Source organism: Corvus kubaryi, unplaced genomic scaffold, assembly GCF_017639235.1.
Source record: "Corvus kubaryi isolate FWS band 111438036 unplaced genomic scaffold, C.kubaryi_AGA036_p1.0 37387, whole genome shotgun sequence".
Lineage (NCBI taxonomy): Eukaryota > Metazoa > Chordata > Aves > Passeriformes > Corvidae > Corvus > Corvus kubaryi.
The window spans coordinates 12,042,911-12,065,080 of NW_024581129.1; the positions used below are offsets into that span (position 1 = coordinate 12,042,911).

The window sequence follows — 22,170 nt, forward strand, 5'->3', positions numbered from 1 at the left end:
TCAAATTACAGATTGCTAGATAGAGTTGGATTAAGGGGAAAGACAGACACACACACACAGAGGAGCAACTGTCACCACTTCAGTTGTGAAATCCCATAATTGCATGTCAGTGACAGCAAGAACAAGAGAGCAGTAATAGGGCTGACATTATGAGCATTCAAATACCAGGAAACTTTGCAGCAAGACTTTGCACTCTGTCAAGCCACATGCCAGGAAATGGACTGGATTTCTGAGCAATTCCTCACATTAGAATTGCCAATATTTATTAGGCTGACTAACGCAGTGTCTTAAGTTCCAGGGCAACTTTCAGCTCCCTGTTTTTCCAGAAGCATTGCTGTTATTTGAAAAGAACATAAAACTAAGATAAAGGAGAATAAAATCATTTGATTTAAAAATATCACTAAGAGTAGCATGAATAACAATAAACATTGCCTAAACAACGTAGGTTATGGGTTTGATTCAACTTCCTGAGTTTTAGGATCTTTGGAATGCAACAGATCTTGAATTCAAATAATTGTGATGGAATCAGCCATGAATTTCAAGTAACTTTTCTGGTAATAAACAACACACACCACACACACGCCCCTGAGATAACTCTACCCTTTTGTGGAAGTTGGAGAAACTTCCAGCTCTGTACTGAGGAAGGCTCAAGAAGCCTCACATAAATCTGACTTACATGAGCTGAGATGTCAGGGGAAACATCCGCTGTGCTGTGACAGGAGGATGCTATTCCTGGAGCAGCTCATTATTCCCCCTCTGGGTTACTCCCCCTGGTTCCTGAATTCTGTAACCCTCTACATTTTGTGTGGTCCTGTCCTGCAATGCTTCAACAACACCTGGTACTGTTTGTACCACAGTGAAAGAGGCAGAAGAAACAGGAATCATTTGTTCACTCTGTCAGACACCAGAAGGGCCATTAACATTCAAAACTTCCTTAGATTCCTCTAAATCTACACCCAAATACAATTTAGATGCTTCCTTACCAATCCATTTGAGTCTATGATCTTCTCTCAGAACAAAAAATAATTTCTTTTAATGTGACTAAATATGCATCTCAATAATCTACACAATTACACAGATTGCACAATGCCTTCACAAGGGAATAAAAATGACACTTATTCCTATTCACTGCTAGAGAGCCCCTAAACAGCAGAAAAAGGGACTACCATGAAAGGAAACAGTATAATAACAAATCCACGTCTATGATGCTAGCAGTTGACTCAGTCCCTCCATGATGCTTATCAGCTCCTCACTATTTGATACCCCTACTAATTCCATTCTACAGTAATCTGAAGAAGATTTGAGAAATTGGATAAATATTTTCTCCTAAAAAAAAAAAAAAAATTCCCTTGAACTTCCATGAAAAACATCTTAATATGATCACTATGGATAAATTTAAAAAAAACCCAAACCTTCAAGAAGCCATTGAATAGACAAAGCAAAATATATTTGCAATGCTGTTTCTTTTTCTGCTCATTTTGTCTCAGACACACTTTATAACCTTGCCTACATCTGCCCTTCACACTTCTACTTCTCCATATGTACCTCAAACCATATAACTGTAAGTACTTTCCTCATAGGTGTTTTTAATTTGTTTGTAAAGTAATTTGAGATCCACTGACAGAAGGTACTAAAAAAAAAAAATATATATATATATATATATATATATAAAATATTTTCCACAGAAGGCAGAGAAAAGGAAAGGCATTACTGCCTACCCCATATACCACAGCAGGTAAGAGAGAGTTATGAAACATTATGTCACTCCAGGGAACTTTCCTAACTTCCTGACCCATCAGGTTATTGCCCTCATGCACTCCCATAAACTCTACAGCTCTCATAAAGCTCTCTGCTCCCAGCTCTGAAGTGGGAAATTTTAAAGTCAAGATGTGTCTCAAAAACGTTGTCACAGCGAGCCCCTTCCCTTCTCCAGAAGGGAAAATGCAGCAGGATACCCTGGGTGACCTTGAGCCCCTCACTAATGGTGCTGAGCTGCTGCTGAATGGGGGCATTTTGCTGCTTGCAAGGAACAGGCAGGAGAATGTCACTGCACATTACAGCCAGCACAGCCCCATTAGGGGAAGAATAAACTAAAATAAAACAGAAATTAAACAGCCAGAGCTGAAGAATAAAACATTCCAGCATAGCAAAAACTAGCTGAGACAAAGTTACCCAGCACAGAAAGGTCACTGAGTTAACTTTCAGTTTGCGGTGTCAGTTTTCCATTTCAGGTAGAAATGACAAAGGATGTCAGAAGAGATAACTTTATACCAGAGTTTTGGTTTAACAGCATTACCACGAATTAATTTGATGAGATGACAATTGCAGAGTAAAAAAAAGGTAACTGCTCAGACCAAGTAAAGATATGAACTGAGATTAAATAAAAAACAAGAGAGATTTATGAGGGGCAAGTTTTTCAGGTAATGGGAGATGATGGAGCTGTGTAAGAGCAACACCAACAGATAGGCTGTACACATTAGAAGTCTTCTTAGAGACAGACTACGGTTTGGTTATATCAAATGAAAGGACTTCAAAGGGATCCATGTGCTCTACCTCTTGGCAAAATAGCCAATACCCTTATTAATTGCCTTCCACCACAATCATTTTGTTTGTGTCCAACACACAGAGTTATATCAGAAAACATGGGTAGAAGGAAAAACAACCTGACCATCTGTCATCGTCCTTGTAATAGCAAAACATCACACAGGCTTTGAAATCACAACTCAAATTCCAAAACATCACGTGGCTAGCTGCAGATACCACTGTATTTTTACAAAAATCACACTTGGTATGTTTTTAACAGGTTTCTTCCTGTGACAATTTAAGGGTCACTTTTCTACATATGTTTCTTTAAGAAGCAAAGCTGAGACATTTCTGTGATCACATGATTCATTAAACACCCAATATTGTGATGTTCAGAAGGGTAGTTTGAGATCCATACAAGAAAGTTCGGGTGTGACAAATGCAGAAAAAAGTACTCACTATGCAGGAAATGAGTTGTACATGGACTTATGGGTCCTCTGCTGGGAATGGTAAAGGCAATTTAGTCATGCCTAATTATCCAGGCCAGAGAGAGCAGACTGTGCATTACTTGTCACCTGGTATTCTCAAACCTGGGAGCTTTTATCCTTGCAGAAAATAAATAAAAATCTTACATGAAAACGTCAGTTGAAGACAATGGAAGGAAAGACAGATGATAGTGATGAGGTGGTTATGATAATTAACTGCTATTTTGTAATTTACAGAATAATAGATTTCAAAATAATAAGTACAGTTATTAAATTTGAGTTTGCCTCCAGGCAATGCTTTGGTCATGGCTACATAAATTTCTACTTCAGAAATTACAGATTAGGAAACTTCCAAAAAAAAGGAACACAAGAAAAGGCACCTTGCAGGTTTGTATTTTGTGGTTAACTGGGAGAATTTCCCATTAATTACTAATGATATAGTTCATTAGTAATATATTTCATTATGGAAGTGCAAATTATTAGATACTAATGATGCATGCCCTAATTGCAGTAGTTTGTCTTGATTCCAAGTTAGAGGAAATAAAAATATTTATTTACAATGTTTCAGGTTTATGAATTACATTACATTCTTAATGGATGCCTTCAACAAACATGAAACAATGCATTAGCATTAACCAAGATTGATGTTTCTGTGTTTGATGATCACTGGTAACTCTCTCCCTAGACTAGAAAGAACAACTGCCACTTAAACTTGGTGGAAGCTTCGGTTTTGGGACCAAACACAGAAAAAATGAAACCTATCATGCAACAACAGGTGTTTATCACGTTTCTTCTCTTTCAAAGTGCTTCCACAAAATAACAAAAGGAAGAAGAAAAATTGAGGGGTTTTCTAGACAAACCTTTCTGCTAATTGCAGTCTCTGCATATGAAAGCTGGATATCCTGAGTCAACGAAGGTGGAAATAACCCTGTAGGAAACCACCCCAGCTCAGAGCAGTCACTTTGAGTCACAAGAGAAAGTATCAGACACACATCTCCCGTAATTCCCACTGAGGTACCAACCAAAGTATCATACACCTTTAAAAACCCCACAGTTTACTGGCAACAGGCTGGTGCCTCTGCTAGATAAAAGGCAAGTTGAAATTCAAGGAAGAAGAAATACAGCACATTAATAAATTGCTGTCCAAAGCTTGTCAGGCTCCTGACACCTTTTCCCATAATTCACACTGCAAAAAGAACTTCTGGGTTGGGCAGTTTTAGTAGTCACTACCAACATCAAAAAAATCAAAACTTGGGGTTTAGAAGTAAGGTCCCAGCCTGGATTTTAGCACACTCTAAAAGAATATGAGCCTAAATGGAAGCACCTGGAGAGTTTGATGAAAGCTGATGCTAAGAACCTGCAGCTCCAGTGGGACAGTGAGTACCAGCTGAAGTTAGAGACTTTAAATCACATGTCACGTGCTCAACACTTCCACAAACTCAGGGACTACTTGACACAGAAATACCCTAAGCACAGATCTAGTAATCCAGATTTTCAAATTTCAGGAGCAACAGATATTTAAACAAAACACATTACTCCCTTTAAAACTGGATTGATACTTATTTCTGACCATTTAATTTTTTTTTTAGGCTCAAGGTTTCTTCATAAAGACTTTGTTTTTTGGTTAGTTTTTACCATGAGTAAGATGAAGAACGCAACTGAAAACGTATTTTGTACATGGTTTATATTTGTCCAGAGAAAATAAAACTGGAAATATTTGTTTTAATCAATCCTTTTAAAAAAAAGTTTCAAAGGTACTACTTATACAGCAAGAAAAAACAGTCATCTTGCAGTCTTACAAATATTTAACATGGTATGACAACTGTATCATGAAAGACACAAAATAACTTTCTTAATCATGTAAATTAAGAATAGGAAGTGAAACTGCCTTTTAAACTTTTTGTAGTATAAAGAGATTAAGACTATAATTCCCTTCTGAAAAAGCAGTTATTCAAATTTCTAACAAGTACATTTAATAGAGTAAGACTGTTCTGTCCCCACTGAAGTAAAAATACAACATGAACACACACACGTAAAGTACCATAAAATAATTTCACATGGTTTAATTAAACAAAAAACCCAAACAACAGCCAGAGAAAATCCCAGCTACTAGAGTTGCCTGAAAAATCACATTAAAACAAGCCACTTACTTTTCCGTCCTCAGGTTCTACACCAGAACTGCACTCTGCTTTAGTGTCCTGAAAGCACAAACAGAGAAGCCCATGTCACAAAGCACATTGACCAGCACTGGGGAACAGCTCAGGCTGAAGAACTGCTATTTTTGTACAGAGAGTCCATTCAAATATACAATGTTTAGTATTGTGCCTTTAGGTGAAGTAGTAAAGTTTAATAAACATGAATAAATTTAAAGACAGGGTTGAAAGAACACAAAAAAAACCCAAGCCTATTTCAATACAGTGTAGTCAGCTCTTAAGAAAAGAATATGATTTGATAGTATACATTTTCTTTTTTACTTCCATCCTGATGAAAATATATTGCTTGCCCACTTTTTTTTTTTTCTTTTTTTAAATAAACTAGTGATGGAAGCCAAAAGAAATAAAGGTAAGCTAAAGAGAAAAAACTGCTCAACCTGCTGTCTTATCACGCGCTAATTAGGACTTGATAGATACTTGTGTCTGAATCTCATTGCAACGTGCAAGAGCAGCAAACCATCTATTTATGATAAACATGTAAATGTGTGTGTGTACAGGCTTGTACACATGTGGATATTTTGGACATGTTTTCTTCAGGAACTAAACAAATTAACTTAAACCTAATGACATCCAACACAGGGTCCTTTTATTCCTAAGGTATTTGACTCATTGAACCTGTTTTTGTGCTGAAGACATGCAGAGATAATGGTTATCACAAAAAATTATACTCTGAAATGCATTTATAGCTTCACATTCACCCTTTTTACAACAAATTACTACTGGAAACTAAGTAAGCCAAATACAATTCAAGTCACTAAACTGTAGACAAGTGACCTAATTTTCTTTTCAACTTTACTGTCCTCAGAAGCAAATTTTACTTAACTGTTGCAGCTTTAGAGATTTCTATTGGGAAAAGAACATATGGATGAGGGACAATCTTTTGTTAAAAGTACTTTCCAACCTCTCACCAAAGCTGGACCTACTCAAATCAGATTTTGGATTTTTAGCTAGTTACTTGCACATAAATTCCAAGCTGCAAATTTAAGGCTGATAGCAAATAGCAGCTCCTATTAAAAATGAAAACAAATGTAAAATAAAGAATTCATGTTTCTTCAACAGCATGCCTATTCATTTTAAATGAAGGACTGGTTTTACTTCAAAGCCAAAGACTTCTTACCTACAAACAATTTTAGAAATTAAATCATTCAACCAAATAAGATGAAGCAAGGTTTCCTGTAAAAATACCTTAATTCACAGCAAATTATATTAAAGGTGTTTTCATGAGGCATATCAAGTTGTGTCACTTAAGCAGCAAAAAATCATTTGTTATTCTAGCCAGTCTGATATATAAATCAGCACCTCTAATACACTTTATATTTCATCACTTTTCATGGGGAACCAGACTGTACTTTGTGGAATATAACACCCAAAAATTTCCTTTCAAGTGTGACTTACTGGCAGCCAGACAGTCTCTCACCATGTCTCCCATGTGGAGGATAAGGAAATACTCTCTCTGCCTACAGGCTCACTTCCTGAGACTGTTTGGATATTTACATTCACTTCTTTTTGGTGAGTGAGTGAGGGAAAAAAGCTTTAAAAAGCCTTCTACCTCAGGGGAATGAATTCAAACTTTATCAGCATCAGTACTCTTCATGTCCTAGCTGTGCCCTAAGTCACCTTTTGGAAAGAATGTAATGCTCTCTAACATATTTATTGGTTAATCAAAAATGAATCATATCTTTTCATATTACCAAGGACAAGAGTGGCTCTGTCTCACACACTGACCTAAATTAACCGAAAGCAGAATAAAGTAGCTCCTCTCAGACTGTAGTTGGGGCTATTACAGGCTCTCAGTATGATGAATATTCCTGAAGACCCAACAGCATTGTGATCCCTTCTGCTGCTCATGGAAAATTTTAGTTTGCAGTTTCACCACTGTCCTTTCCCATTAAAAGCAATTTCTAAGAAACCCGAGTTCATAAGCATTCATTACTTAATTAAAAATGTAGTTTTACCAGGATGAAACAAAACCCACCTACCTCCCAGCACAGCTGATCTGCCAGAGTGGTCTGAAGCAGCAAGGAAAGGGCACAAGTGGAGCCTTCAGCCCACACGGACACAGGTGGGGCCAGCCCAGCTGAGCCTCCCATGCTCAATCAGGAATTAAAGAGACAACGAGCCTCACCTGGAACTGAGCCCCTGCCTTTCACTGAGACCAGCCACCAGGAAAAGATTCAGGCTGAATAGCAAATTACATCATTTCTATTCTGTGTTTTATCACTGAACATTAGACAATCATTTCATCCCTTAGTGTTTGCTTTTCTGTCTGAAGATATGGAAAGTGAATCTTTACAAATTAACCACTGCACCTTTAGCAATGAAAACCACATCTGGATGGGTTCACTTTCACTGGATATTGAAGCCAGCGAGAACTTGTTATCTTTGAAATTATGTAAAGTCAGATTTAGCTAAAGAAATAGCTGTATGTCTTCAAGGCTAGACACATGGATTTAGACTTCTGCATAAAGGCAAGAAAAAAACCAATTAATTTTCTGAAGCAATTAGTGTTGTAATTCTTTAAACCAGTGAAGCTACTGACTTAATCAAATCTATGTTTAAATGTAAATATTTGAGTATACATCTACATCCTAGATATACCTCTTTTAAAGAATAAATGTACACAGACCCTAAGCTTTAAAAATCATCAGAATGAATCATCTGTCAATCTCAGAGCAAGAAGGGAAGAAATGAGAATGTTCTTCTCTGGGAGACATCTGTGCTACTTTCTCTAAGTGCAAAATGAGAAAGTGCTGTCACTTCATATGTGTATTGCGAATTTCCCAGCTCTGTGAATTATTTGAGATTGAGAAGCACCATTGCTGTAAAGCAACTGTAAAATCCTAGAGATCTGAACAATGCACCAAGCACCTTCTTTAATGTTGCTACATCATGAAAAAAAAAAGTAAAAACCCAGAAAATCTGTTCCTTCTGAAGAATTATCTTAGGCAAACTATGTAATGATAGAATACTTCATAGGATGATTCATGGGAAAGACAGAATTAAATAGAAAGCCCTCCCATCCATTCCAGTTTAAAACCGACACAATTCCTTTCTTCTCTTGGTGTCACTGCCAACAGCCAATTAAATAACATTATTACAAACATATTAAGAGCTCTGTGTTTTATATATTGCCTTTTTGGTCTGTTTTGTTTGGCAGCAGCAACAGGGAAACAAAGGAAGGTTTTCTGCAGGACATCAGGAGCAATGCAGGACAAGCACAAGGTTAAGAGCTGGGAGTTTTGAAGTTTAGCACACTGGGCTCTGGGGAAGCAAATCTACCACCTTTGTTCAACAGTAGCACTATAAAAACAGAGTGAAGTAAAAGCCCTAGAAAGCAGAAGTAATTATTGGTAGGAGCATGACCCTGCATAATGTTTTGGCTTTAGCATGCAGTAGAAACCTGCATAAACTTTATTTTACATACTTCCTGTAATTCTACATTTAATTTTACTCCTTGAATTGCAAGCAGGAATAGTGAAATCAGTATCCTGAAGTATCCAGTAGCCTGAAGTATTCCTGTTTTCAGGGATAGTGAAATCAGAAGTATCCATTAGTCCTGCTAACACACCCCACACTGTACAGTTTGCTCTCTCCCTGCCATCCAAACCCCATTTCCTCTGCTGCCCCATCATGACAGCACAGGCTGCCTGAAACCAACCACCCAAAACAACCATAAGGAATAAGAAACTTTAGAGAAGTTATCTGAACTTCCAACATCTTTTCTTTCCTCACGCGAATGTAAGGCAGCATAAAAGGCAAGCTGAATTCCTGGGTACACGGTCCAGTCCCACGGCCCAGAGGGAGGAAAGATGAGCCTCTGGAACTCCAGCTAGCCAAGTGTTCCCTCGGTTGCGTTTTTCTGTAATATCAAGGATGAGCAGTAGGTGGAAGCAAATAACTTTGTAAAATCCCGTCCAACTTCCCGTGAAAAATTCACCTATTGCTGGTCAGGTGTTTTACACGCATCCTTCGCACCCCAACAAGTGGCAACAAATCATGGTTTTTTTCTTCACAATATTGGCTTCCACTTTCATAAACCAGCCATTAGTTTAGAAATAAAAGGTGGTTTGCATCGTTTGGGGGTTTTTAGGTTTGAAATTTGTACAACTGAAATGGACTCATTTTAATGACTAAAGCATTCATAAAGATACCATGATCTCAAACAAAATAAGAATATATATACACATATATAAAATTTAAAAGTACACAGTCAAATTCTAGTCAAATTAATTTTTCTGGATATTTTTATTGACTGCTTAAATATATCAAAGTCCTGAATTATTGAGGAAAATACTTAGTGGTTTTCTCTATCCGTTGGCCATTATATTTCATTATTGCTGCTAACAAACAGGCTGCCAGCAGAATTCATTTGAATTTCATATTAGTTCTATTTCATCCATCCCAGAGAACAAATTAACCACACAGTAATACTTACTGAAGAAGAAAATAAATGAAAAATGAAACCTTAGAATGTGACATTCAAGTCCTCACTAAGTTTGTCCCCAGCAACTGAAGGACTCAGGCAGAAGCCTCATTAAATTAATAAACCAATTCAAGGATTTGAATAGCTTCAACAGCTGCAATGTTAAAGATGTAGGAGAGGAGCTTTATTTTGAAAGAAATAGCTTCATCTCTATTTACTAACATTTGTGGACCAAGAGGTTTGTGTCTACAAGCTCAAACAAGGAGAAAACTGGGCCATCTGCACCTATTTCTGATGCCTCAGGGCAGCCTTGGGCTGTTTGAATAGAGTCAAAAAGGAAACAACCCATCTGATCACGGATTGAAAATCAAACTTCTCAAGATTTTAGGGAGCTTTCATGTCTTGTTTCTAGATAAAAGCAGACATACTGTAAGAGGAAGGTTTGCAAAACTCTTGGAAACTAAACTGAAAAATTTTATAATAAAAAAATTACTGCTTATAAAAATACTGCTGTATTTTTAATACAGATTTGAAAGGCCTCATGTGGTGCCCTCCCACACACCCACCCACCATCCGGCTGTGCCAGTGAACACCCAGCTCTGCTTTCTTCTGCTTCCAGCCATTTGCTTATGCTCATTTACACTTTTCAAAGCCATCAAGAGTTAAAACCTTTTCTTCCCCAAGGAAAGCTTTGATTTTTTCATAAATACAGTCTTGTTTGAGGGAACAGGTGCTGCTGCTGCTGAAGCTTTATGGACTGGAGTATATAAAACCTTTCCATTCCTCTTTCTTTTCCTTCTCTCACCTCTGTGAGTTACTTGTCCTTTTCTTAAGCGCTCTCTAAATACTCAGAGATGCACAGACACGTCTCTGCACAGCACAGGATCCTCGTGCCTCACACTCCCCTCCTCTCTCCAAACAGATGTTTCATTAGCCCAGTGATGCAGAGTTACCTGTGTAAAACTTCCACCTTTATCCTTGGATATCCCAACTGCACAAAACCACACATAACATAGGCAGCATTCTCAGAAGATATAGATGTAATTTTAAGGTGTGAATCAGTCATGCAGCAGTACCCAGCCATATCTATATGCTTTTGAAGCCTAGATCAGGTTAAGACTTAATTTGGGGCTAGTAAATCTTTCATTTTCAAAGATGGCAACAGAAACTGGCATTAGATAAAGTTATCAGTTTGGAAAGTACAAAAACACTTGCGATTCCTAAATGCAAGATCATTTGATCTACAGGTCAAATCTGAAATTCCTTTTCTATATGTCCCTCTATTTCCAAGGCTGAAAATACACAGGAACTTCCAGAACAGGAAATTTTAAACTGTTAAAACTGGATTTTCAAACGAAATTTTAAAAAATGTAATAAAATTTATTTTAAATCTAAGAAAATTGCCTAAGGTGTCACGTAGACCAACAGCCACATAAATAGTAGTATATTTGAAGTCACTGACATCTAGGTAGCCAAAAGATATTCCTGATAAATTCAAGGCGTCGTTGAGAAAGCTGCTGATGTGATTTCAGCACGGCCACACACTGTGTAAGCTGGGTGAGGTGACAACTGGCAATACATACCCAGAGTACAGATGCAACTTTTATAGAAAGAAACCTAATTTGATAGTTTATGCTTTCAAATTAACAACAGCACAAGGGCACAACACAATTCCTGAAGGAATCTAGTTTTTTTCAGTCAGGTTTCCTACAGGAAACAGGAATATAAAATTGCTTCATACCTCAGACACCTTTAGAATATCTTTACTAAGTTTAGCCATATCTGACAGGGAAATAAATAGAAGCCCAAAGATATTCCTGTGTTTTTCATAAATTAGTGCCTGAGGAAAAGATAGAACATCACTTGCAAAGCCATGCCCTGATAAAAGACCCCAAAGAGAGGTGAGGATGATGAGATGAAGAGGATTTACTTTGTGAAGTCTGTGTTTACTGAGAGGGGACTGTGTGGGCACAGAGTATAAATCAATAATAAAACTATTTCACTTAAGTCCAATTTTCACAAAATAAGTTCCTTCAAGACTGAAGAGGATTTTGGTTGGACTTTTAAACAGAGTTCAATCATTTTGGGCTATGTAGTGATAAAAAGCATAAATTTTAAATCAAATAGAGATTTTTCAAGCTTACAGAGTGACAGGACAGATATGTTTAATGATAGAAGATGTGTGATGACTGCAGAAGAGCCCTGGAAAATTAGGACTCTGTAAAAATCTATTTTCTCTTTGATATTACACTATATTTTTGATTATCACAAGGAGTTTTAGGATTTTAATATGTTTTCACAAAACATCACTGTTTCTGTGCAGCGAAACAGTTACACTCACAGTAAGCTGGCTATGTATTTACTATGCTTTCTTGAGTGAAAAAGTGAAGCAGAATTTCATATTGGACTCAAGACTTCCCTCAGTAAACAACCCACGAACATTCTCACTTCTGCCTCGCTGAGGGGGAGGGAGTGGCTGAGTGGGGCTTTGCTGCCTACTGGGGTTAACCCACAGCAATCAGAAACTCAATCTAATGTGTCAGTTCCTGCCTGTTCTCCAATGTCACGAGTAGTCAGGTCACAAATTATCTGGTGCTTCATACACCAAAAATTATTTCAGCTTCCTGCCACAGCTCTGTGTCATTCCACTAATGAGAATGCAATGGCAAAGGCATGAGTGAACACTGCATCCAAAGGACTGTTCTTATGAACAAATTCAAAAGGAGCTCTGGTGATGACAGCTATTGCTTTAACATCCAAGAGAAATAAAGAACTGAACTGGAGCCTCAGGCAGAAAGTTTGTATAATTTAACTTTGAGAAGTTTTCTTATCGACCAAGAGTCAGAATTTTTGTTCTTGTTGGCAAGGAGAGTGACTGAGATGTTATTTCTTCTTCCATGCACAGTGTAGGGTAAACAAGCCCAGTTTCCTTTGAAACATCTGCCAAGCCATCCTGTCATGAAGACAGCAGAAGCCTTTGGTTTTCCAAACAGTTTCAGAAGCACACAGCTACAAAGACACTGGTCACATTAGAGCCAATGTGTAACATCCATTCCCCGGCTCAGAGAGGAGCTAAGCCAGCCCAGGAGGGAGGCCTGCCAAGGAAAACAGACAAATGTCAGTGGCACAGACATGTTACTACCCCAAAATACTCAGCACTCAGCATTCCCAGCACCTGCCCTTCTCCCAGGGCTGCAGCTCACAACACTTGGTTTCCATTGAAGTGTCTCAGCACCAACATCCATGGACTTCTGGAGTCAGCATACACGTGGTGTATCATTTCTGCTACATCTTTTCTTGGCTATTTCCCCCCAGACAGATGCTCTGCCCTATAGATCAGCACGAAAGTGATGAGCAAAGGATCACTGAACACAGTTGTCCCTGGCATCTTCTTGCAAAAGGATGGCCCTGTCTCAGTACTGGTCAAGAGATGTACCATGAAGTAGAAACAAACAAACCAAACCAAACCAAACCAAACCACCCCTCCCCCCATCAAAAGCCATAAAACCACACAGGCTCCTCACTCCCCTAAACCCCTTTCTTCAATTGTGCCCATAGATTTTGTGGTTTTGTGTATAGATCCATGTGCACCGAGGAATTAACCTTCTTTTTAAATAAGGAATATTGATTCCTTAGTTGTAGTAAATACTCTTAAATATCTAATAAACCAATGCAGCATTTTTAACCTGCAGATAATAAACATCTCCATGTAATACTGTACAGTATGTGAGGACATTTCAGTATATAACTGAAATACAACAGTTCCTGCATTTTCTTCAGAACTGATTTCACTGTATATTCGGACTGGCAAGTGTTTTTCCCCCATAGGTGTGTATGAAAGATGAATTCAAAAATGAGCTATGGCATTTGGGAGAGAGAGGAGTCAGGTAATCTTAAAGCAGCATAACAAGAAGTTAATAAACAGATTTGGATCAATCAAAAAATTACAAAAACCAGTTTCTTCCTCCTTTTCTTAAATGAGTAATGAAAGGAAAAAAGTAGCCATCTAAATACATTTTTTTTTAAAGTTTTTTATCTTTATTAATCTCATAATCTGCAATTTCTCACTTACCAGACAGGTTAAATCATCTGTTCACAGCAGAAAATCCAGTAGGAATGAAGCATCAAGCATCACACTATTGACTTTTAGGAGCTGTCCAGGACTAAAAACCTCAGGAGTACCTCTATAACTCTCATTTTCCCTCCTGCCTAAGCCCAAAGCTTTTATACTTAAATGCACCAGCCACGAGCTGAGCCTTAAGATTGAGGCTGCAGGCTCTCCATTCCAAACAGGATAAGGAACAGGGTAAGGTCTCCTTTACCATTTCATAACCAGGAGATTTCTTCTCATTTACTCGTCCGTCCTGTTCCAGAAAACTCCTCATCTTATTGGCCTCTGAAATATCCCGTTGCAGTCCCACAGTTAAACTACATATAATATTGAAAAACACACCCTTTTGTTTGGTTTTAATTTGTTCATCAACAGTTGGTTGGATATCAACAGTGCTTTTCACCAGTGAAAAAGTCAATAACTAGACCAGTATTTAAAATGCATCAGAGGTCTCTCTCAAATGTTAGAATTCACACCAACACATTTCTCTCAATCCTAAGGAGAATCCTTCATCTCTTCTCTGTAACCTTCAACTATTTGACACTTGATAAAATGTGAATGTTCCAGTTTAATTAATGAAGTAGGTGATGTGTTGACCCAGGAAAAAGAGATTGCCATACTTATTTCAGAATTCCATTTAAAAGATTGTCGCACCAAATCTGACTTTAAAAAAAAAAAAAAAAAATCTGCACAAAATGAAGAATTTCATATTAAGAAATGCTAACTCAGCATGGCCAAAAGAATCTGAGGGACAAACTGACATCAGAGATGTGACCACCCCCCTGCTACCTCCACATGACATTTTCTGTCTGTTTGTTCTATATTATAGGCCAAATACACAAGTCTGTGCTGTTGATGAAGTTTTTCTTCCAGTTCAGTCGAGTTACCCAAGCATGAATACTGGATAGTATCTAAGCTGCACAATTTAAAACAAAGTAAAATAGTGACAGTAGAATAATTTCAAAGCTAAAAAAACTGACTACATAAAGCCCACTTTTTGATGGAGCACAAGTGGCACTGTTCCTGAACTCGGAACATTGCTTTGATGAATTATTTTCAGCCCACGGTAAGTATAACTACACACATTTCCCTTAAACTAGAAAGTTGTTAGAATCACATTATAGCAGAAAAATGTATTTCTCCCTCTTCCTCTATAAACCAGGTTAATACACTTTTATTTGATCTGGTAAACTTTCTAAATTACTTTTTGGCAAGACCAATTCAGAATTTATGATCCTAATATACTGAAACTTTTTCCTTAAAGACTGAACACAAATCCTAAACCTTAGAGAGAAAAAAAAATCTACAACTTCCCTATGGAACCTGAGTTTTAGCAGCTTCTACTCTCAATCCTACAATAATTTAACCCAAGATGGGTCTGGAGAACACAGGCTGACAGGTGATATATGCTTCCTATTTTGCTGTTCATATAACCATTAACAATAACTGCAATAGAGCACATGAATGATAACGACCAGACACTCACTGAACTGGAAAATCCAATATTCTTTACCAAGGTGAAGGGGGGGGGGGCCTCCGAGTGGATCTATTAAAAAATTTGTGCCTCAACTAATATGTAGGATATCAGCTTAGTAAACTATGTGCCCATAAAATGTTTTCTTATTCCTTATCAATTGCAAGGACCTGACGGGGGTGGTTGTAGTAGTAGTAGTAATAAAAATAAAATAATGATAGTAATAGTAATTTATTAGAATGAGCGAAAAGAATCGCTGTTATAATGTAAATAGGCTGAAACTTTTCTATCTCTGCACTCTCTAAAAAAGTGTGAAAAAATAAAAAAATTACAACCTGAACCAGAGAGAGGTTTTTTAGTCAGATTCCTGCCATTTAAGCAGCCCCTGATTTCATTTATGCAAGCACATCAAATTACAAACTCTCCTAAGAGCTACCCTCATACGCTTTGCACTTCTTCTTGCTCTTAAGGCAAATTTCAGGGCTGTACTCTTCAGTAAAACTGAACTGATGACGAGAGTTCCATTCCAAGTGGTGTCATCACTGCATTCCAAGCAGGAATGAGAGATCCCATGGCAGTGCTGGGTTATTTCATCCCAGTGATCTCTGCAAGGCACTGATCTCAGCGCTGACCCAAACCACAAGGAGTGAGCATGAAAGCATTTCATACATTTGGCAGATTAAGGTCCAGATTCCTCATTACAGTGAAGCCAAATGTTTACATTTTCTCACCAAAAGCAACAAACAGTGTTTTTTAAAATATATTTTAACTCAGTATTATAAAACAGAGAGGAATATTTTTAATAAATTCATTCAGAACAGCACTAAGCCACTCAGGTATGGCCATGCATTTACCAAGTGGAAACGGGACAAATAAATCCCCTGGAAGAAAACCTCTACATACCATTTTCTAAAACAAAAAGAAAAATACTTTTATGTTTTGTCATAGCTGAACAGAAATGAAAGAATTACAGTAATTCCACTAAAACAGAGCTGCTGTTCTGTAAAACATGTATCCTTAAACACAAACATAATTAACTGCTTTTCAGCACTCACTGAAGCCTGAAAGGATCCTAAAATCCCTTTAAGTGGGTAGAATGAAGCATATTTTCATCAAAATTAAAAATATTAAATGAATTTATAAGGTAATTTGTTGGAAATTCTGATTTTTTAGAAGGATTACAGCTGCATTAGTACAAAATTAGGAAAAGAGCCTTTTTTTAGTAGCTGCTTTTAAAAGTCTTGCTTTCCATTTTGTGTTTCAACATATGACAGTTTTGTGTATAAAGGTTGTCCTTAAAACACCTCAGTCACACAAACTCTCTCTTCCACAATCCATTATCTCATAAAAGAAATGTCATCAATCCAAAAGTAAAAATAGAATCAGCAAGTTGTTAGGGTGAGCAATGTTCACTGAAGGAATCCTGATGGAGACAGTTATTTCCCTTTGGAATTTCCGGAATGAGGTGGAGTTGCAGTCATAACTGGTAAAAATGGCCTCAAAGCTGATCAATAATAAAGAACTTTGAAGTAAATTAATCTGAGATCTGCTACCACTTTTGTTTCCTTGTTTCTGTAGCTTTAAATTTCCACCAAATATAAAGTATTCCTTTTTGCTGCTAGTGAATTTTTCACTGCTTAAACTGATTAAACATGCAATTTCATCATTCTTTACAGTATGTTCAAAAGAACATCTGAAACTGTGGCTAATTTTACAACAAAAATGTTGAAAATCATCCTTTTACACTGGAATCACTCTTACTGAGCCTAATGATATTAATGATGCAGCCAGAGAAATACATTCCATAAAATTATGTGATGATAAGGATAATAAGGATGATAAGGATAATATTTAGTAAATCACATCAAATAGTCTCCAACAACTAACATTTTTTTTTCACTCATCAGGCTGGAAAAATCCATTTCTTAATGGGGTATAATGATCCAGTAAAACCAATGTGAAGCTGATGGTCAAGAGATCTCAAGAAACTTCAGAAGAGCAGACCCAGGACAAGGCTCAGCACCAGATGAACGCTGAGATTCTGCAGCAGAGTTACTCCACTAAATATTGTCTCTGCTGGCCTCTCCAGGATGCAAACATTTCACATGAAATTAATGAATAAAGGTTCAAAACACCCAGGCAGCCCATATCAGAATTATCAGAGGCTCTGGAGGACTGCAGTCAAGCAGCAGATGAAGGACAGTGATCTCCCCTTGTCCTCAGACCTCCTGCAATGCTGAAGGAACAAAACAACAAAAGTGCACTTGCAGAATTAACTCCACAAATGTGAATGTCCTTTGAAGGCTCCAGATAACTGTACTCACATAATTCCCATCTGGCATCCTCAAAAGCAAAAGTAACAGAATTCTCAGCTGCCATTCATGGCAAATACTTTATCAGCCACTGTCTGCTACTTGTAAGGAATTTCAAAGTGCAAGGGGAACTCCACAAGAGTAGAGGCAGCTTCTGATCAGCAGGTTGATTTCTTCATATGTGAAACTAGTTAAGATCATGAATCATTTTTCAGAGTCTAAATGTGACTAAGAAATTATAATGGGTAGTTCATACACAGTTCTGTAAATGTATAAGAACTTTATACTTTAATATATATATACTATGTAAACCAAACATTTCAATAACAACACAGGGTAGAAGGAGACAACTAGAGCACTGAGAGTGATGATAGCTGCCTGTACTTCAACAGAGGCAGGAACTCCAATATCCTGAACATGGAGCACACAGGGTTTGTGACTGTGGGTAAAAAGCACAGCACTGAACAGCAACAGACAGAGAAGGTTTCTGTAACCCAGCACCTTTCCCAGTCTAACTTCTGATTGCTCCAAGGTCATCAAGTACCTTCCACAGAACTGCACTTGCAGAAAAAAGCAATCAAAAATCTGAGTCAGGATTTCTGACAGCTCAAAAAACTCACTGAAAAACTACATTTGTGTTTGTGAAACCCCTGAATAACAAAAAGGCAGAGGTGTAAAAGCTCAGAGAGACACTAAACAACCTTGACTCTGAAACTGCCACAGGACTTTTGGATGAGGTTTTCCATGCCCACCTCACCAGCAGGAATTTCAGCCATCCACCACCATTTTACCCATGGTCTCAACTCTGTACTCTACAAAGCAGCAGCTCTTGTTCTAACCACCTTGTTTCTTTGCACATCATTTTAGGACCAAAAAAAGGACTATTAGGTTTTTCAACAAGATGAAATAACAATTCTTCATTCCAAAAATGATAATCCCAATGACTTATCATCAATGACTACTTAAGTCACCTTCCTTTGCCACAGCATTCAGACAATGCTGCCCCTTTGTGGATGTTTCAAACCTTTAGAAAAGATAATAGCCTACGTATATTTAATTTTCCTTTACTCTCATTTCTGAATTAGATGCCTAAAAAAAAGAGATCTGCAATCCATGTTTGTAGGCATTGAACATTACAATGATGAAAAATTATTTACTTTATGTGTTCATAAATCACTGAGTTCAATTTTGTAGGTTCTTTTATTTTACTCACAAGTCAGTTGCAGGCTTATTAATGGCCACAGAAACCATGAATAAGAAGCCATGGATATGACATAAATATAAATGTTTAAAGGAAAAAGAAATTGGGAAAATGACAATCTACAACACTAAAAAGGAGTAATTTTTTTTATCCACTTTAGAATAGGCCATATGTTTATATCTTCCACTGAAATTTTAGCAACCATGACACTGTGATGACACCTTAGTTAACTGCTGTTACAGTTTTACAAATACACACTTCAAAAGAGAAATTATTAGTTTATTTGAAACTAGGAAAAATACTTCCAACTCCACATCCAGCAATACCAGGTAGGTTCAAGCCTAGAGAGAGCAAGTCAACTTGAATAGAAGTTATTCAGAAAATGGTATTTTTGCTGATTGAGAAAATTGGTACTTGAAAATTAAGGACATCACAAGGTACTGGTGATAACACACAAACATCCTGAGCCAAGATGCAGAACTGGGCACGTTCATCCATGAGAAGAGTTGTCCCACAGTGCAGACAGGCCTTGATCTGGGCTCAAGGAAGGAAAACAAATGCATATGCAGCCAATGTTAGCGTAATAACAGTGGAGTTTCAAAGCTATGTTTTAATGCAATAGAGAAAAAAGAGGGAAAAGCAAGATAGTCTGGTTTATGTTTGGATAGGAAAATTGTCAGTTGAGAGAAGGAGATAACAGAAAGCCCTGTAGAGAATTGTATAAACTGCAACCCCTACAAGCTTAAGATAGGCTGGGGGAGATGGGAAAACAGGTCTCCTGGCTCAGGAGTGATAACCTAAAACCAGAGCTGTTGCCATGTTCTTCAAAAGAAGCACTTTTAATAAGAAAGAAATCCCAGCAATGCTATTACTTTGATCTCTACCTGCTGTCATGGTGCACTAACCACCACAAACACAGAACAAGAGGCCATGCTCCAAAGGCTTACATTGCAAATATCACCCTGAACAACTACAAAGACAAACAAAAGGAATTAAATGAACTCAACAAATTCATAATAATTATAAAAAAGGTCCCTTTCTTGGGTTAGTGAAGCTTCTCTGCAGTCCTTGCTTATCCTATGAGTTCTTATCTAACCCTGCCTGGTCATTTGGTGAGAGGCAGAGCTGACAGCAGAGGAGACAGACGTGCACTTTCTGGGGGAGAAAAAAATGAGCACACACTTCACCAGCACACATTCCCAGGTGTGCAACTCCCAACTGGAGCAAAACAAAATCTCAGATGTTTAAATATCTGAGCAACTGTGTGGTTTCATGAATGCTGGAGGTCCCTCAGCCTAGAAAAGTACACCCAGAGGTCTGGTTATTCAATAACACTGCAAGGCTGCAGCTTTAGGCAACTGTGATGGTATGGCAAGGAAATAGATTTGACCAACTGTCTTGTAAAATTCTAGAGAAATTCAGAAATATTGCAAAGATTTCAGCATAACTGCTGGAAAGGAAGACTTATAATCAGACTCTGGCTCCAAGGAGCTGAAAAAAGGTGACAAGGACATCCAAGGATGTGTAACTTCCAGGGTGAGAGGCACCACAGCTCTACAGCAGCCCAGAGATCACCTTTCTGGTACAACAGAACAAGACCAGCAGAACACTGGAAGGAATCAGCACAACTGGGAGCTCTCCAGCTATTTATGATCTCTCTCAGAAATGCAAGGTTGCTTCTGAACACTGTGGAGATGCACATCAGCAAAATCCTCACCTGCATCAGCGCCGGTGCTCTGCTCTGCCTGGAAGGGACAATGCTCCCCCTTCAACAGCTTCTCTGGGGGCAGTGATTTCCCCCTTTGCTAAAATACCTTCCCCAGGCAGGAGAGGCTCCCCAGCCAGTATAAGGTGTGTGTAATCTAGTACCCAACACAACTCAGCACACGGTGCTTGCTGCAACTGGGCTTGCTCCAAGCCAGAAGCACTTGGGGTAAATCTTCCAGAGGACAAGTCAGCCAGAAAATAACTTACAGCAGCTTTGTGACTTTTTTTTCCCACCCTTTGCACGTGGAAAATAGTTGAACAGTAGAGAACTAAATTAGCTGTAATTTGAAATATTATGTGAATAATATCTCTAAGGTCTTTTATTTCAAGAAGAAACATGTCAGAAAATTTTAGTGCATACATTTTCAACAAACCTCAGTGTGGTGCATTAAAAAGGCACAGTGAAAGCTAAAACTCCAGTACACACTGAACACCCACCACAGTGTTTGAATTTGGGAATATATGGCCACAGCGAGGCAGAGCGAAGGTGTGCTTCCAGCAAACAGCTCTGTTTTCTAAGAGTCACTGGGGTTTTTTTTAATTATGCATTAATATTTTGCAGCAAAACCAACAGCTGCTTCTGATTACTGTCATGAGAAGTTGTTTCCTAAAATTAATGATACTTAAACCCAAAAGACATAACTGTGCCATTAATATAACTTGTGCCTAAAGTCATTAATATTTCAAGTGCGAGCACAGAATTCTAAGATAAGAAGGCAGAACTGAACTGGAAATTGATGTGTCACGCACTCTAAAAAATAATGTTAGATTTGTAGAGCAATGAAAATACAGAGGAAACACTATGAAAAACTGGATGTTTACCTACTCTTGTGTTTATCACTCCTGTGACTCACCACAGCCCCAAACCCGCAGGGAGAAGTCATGTTCACTGTACCTGGCTGATCTCTCCCTCTGTTCAGCCACAAATGAGGTGATGCTGGCACCAGGGCATCTTGCTTGCTGATAGACCTGGAGATTTAGAGCAGCGGGTTTCTCTCAGGAATATTTTTTAGCTATAGATGCAACTGTGTGAAGGAAAACTGTCTTGAAAGGTACTTGGAGATAAATATTGAGAGATATGAAAAGAAGTTGTCCTTAGCAAAGGGGCTGAGTGGAACACATGATGAGAAAAAAGACAAGCATTGCTCTTGCCATCTGGGCAACAAATATTTCAAATATTTTGAAATATAACAGAATTTTTAGAGATTTTGAAAGAAATAATTCACTTGATATTTAAGTTTAGGTGAAGAATATTTCAAGTTCAAAAAGAAGACATTGCACCAGTGAAAATTAATTAAATCCACATGTATTCATTAACTATATACGTCAATTTCCAAGTCATTGCTCAACTTTCACAGCTAAAATAATTTGAGAAGCTTGTTTATTACCCTATACAGCATAATTAATAAATTGCCTTATTTAAACAGTGAAGAAGTGAAAGAAAAAAGTCACATTTCATGAATTATTTTTTTGATTCAAATATTAAATAAATTCACCACATAAAAGTACAGTGTGATTGAACGTGTTATTATGCAATGCAAATGTGCAAATATAAACCATCATAAGCTCTAAGACAATCATATGCTAAAAAAAAGGAATCTGATTAACTGCTTATTATCTACAAATCTAGCTAAGTTTTTGTAGATTAAATTAGCCCCCAA

General features: G+C 37.7%; 1 protein-coding gene across 18 annotated transcripts in view; it reads right to left on the minus strand.

The window, feature by feature from the left end:
• The window catches only part of RBFOX1 (RNA binding fox-1 homolog 1), a 1,110,759-nt gene that overhangs the window by 511,589 nt on the left and 577,000 nt on the right, over positions 1-22,170 (minus strand). For 15 of the 18 annotated variants that reach the window (XM_042037788.1, XM_042037777.1, XM_042037787.1 and 12 more), the window contains one exon: positions 5,159-5,206. The exons of the other annotated variants lie outside the window; for them this stretch is intronic. In XM_042037788.1, the coding sequence (XP_041893722.1) occupies positions 5,159-5,206 (48 nt within the window). The remainder of the gene's footprint in view (positions 1-5,158; positions 5,207-22,170) is intronic. 18 annotated transcript variants of the gene reach the window in all.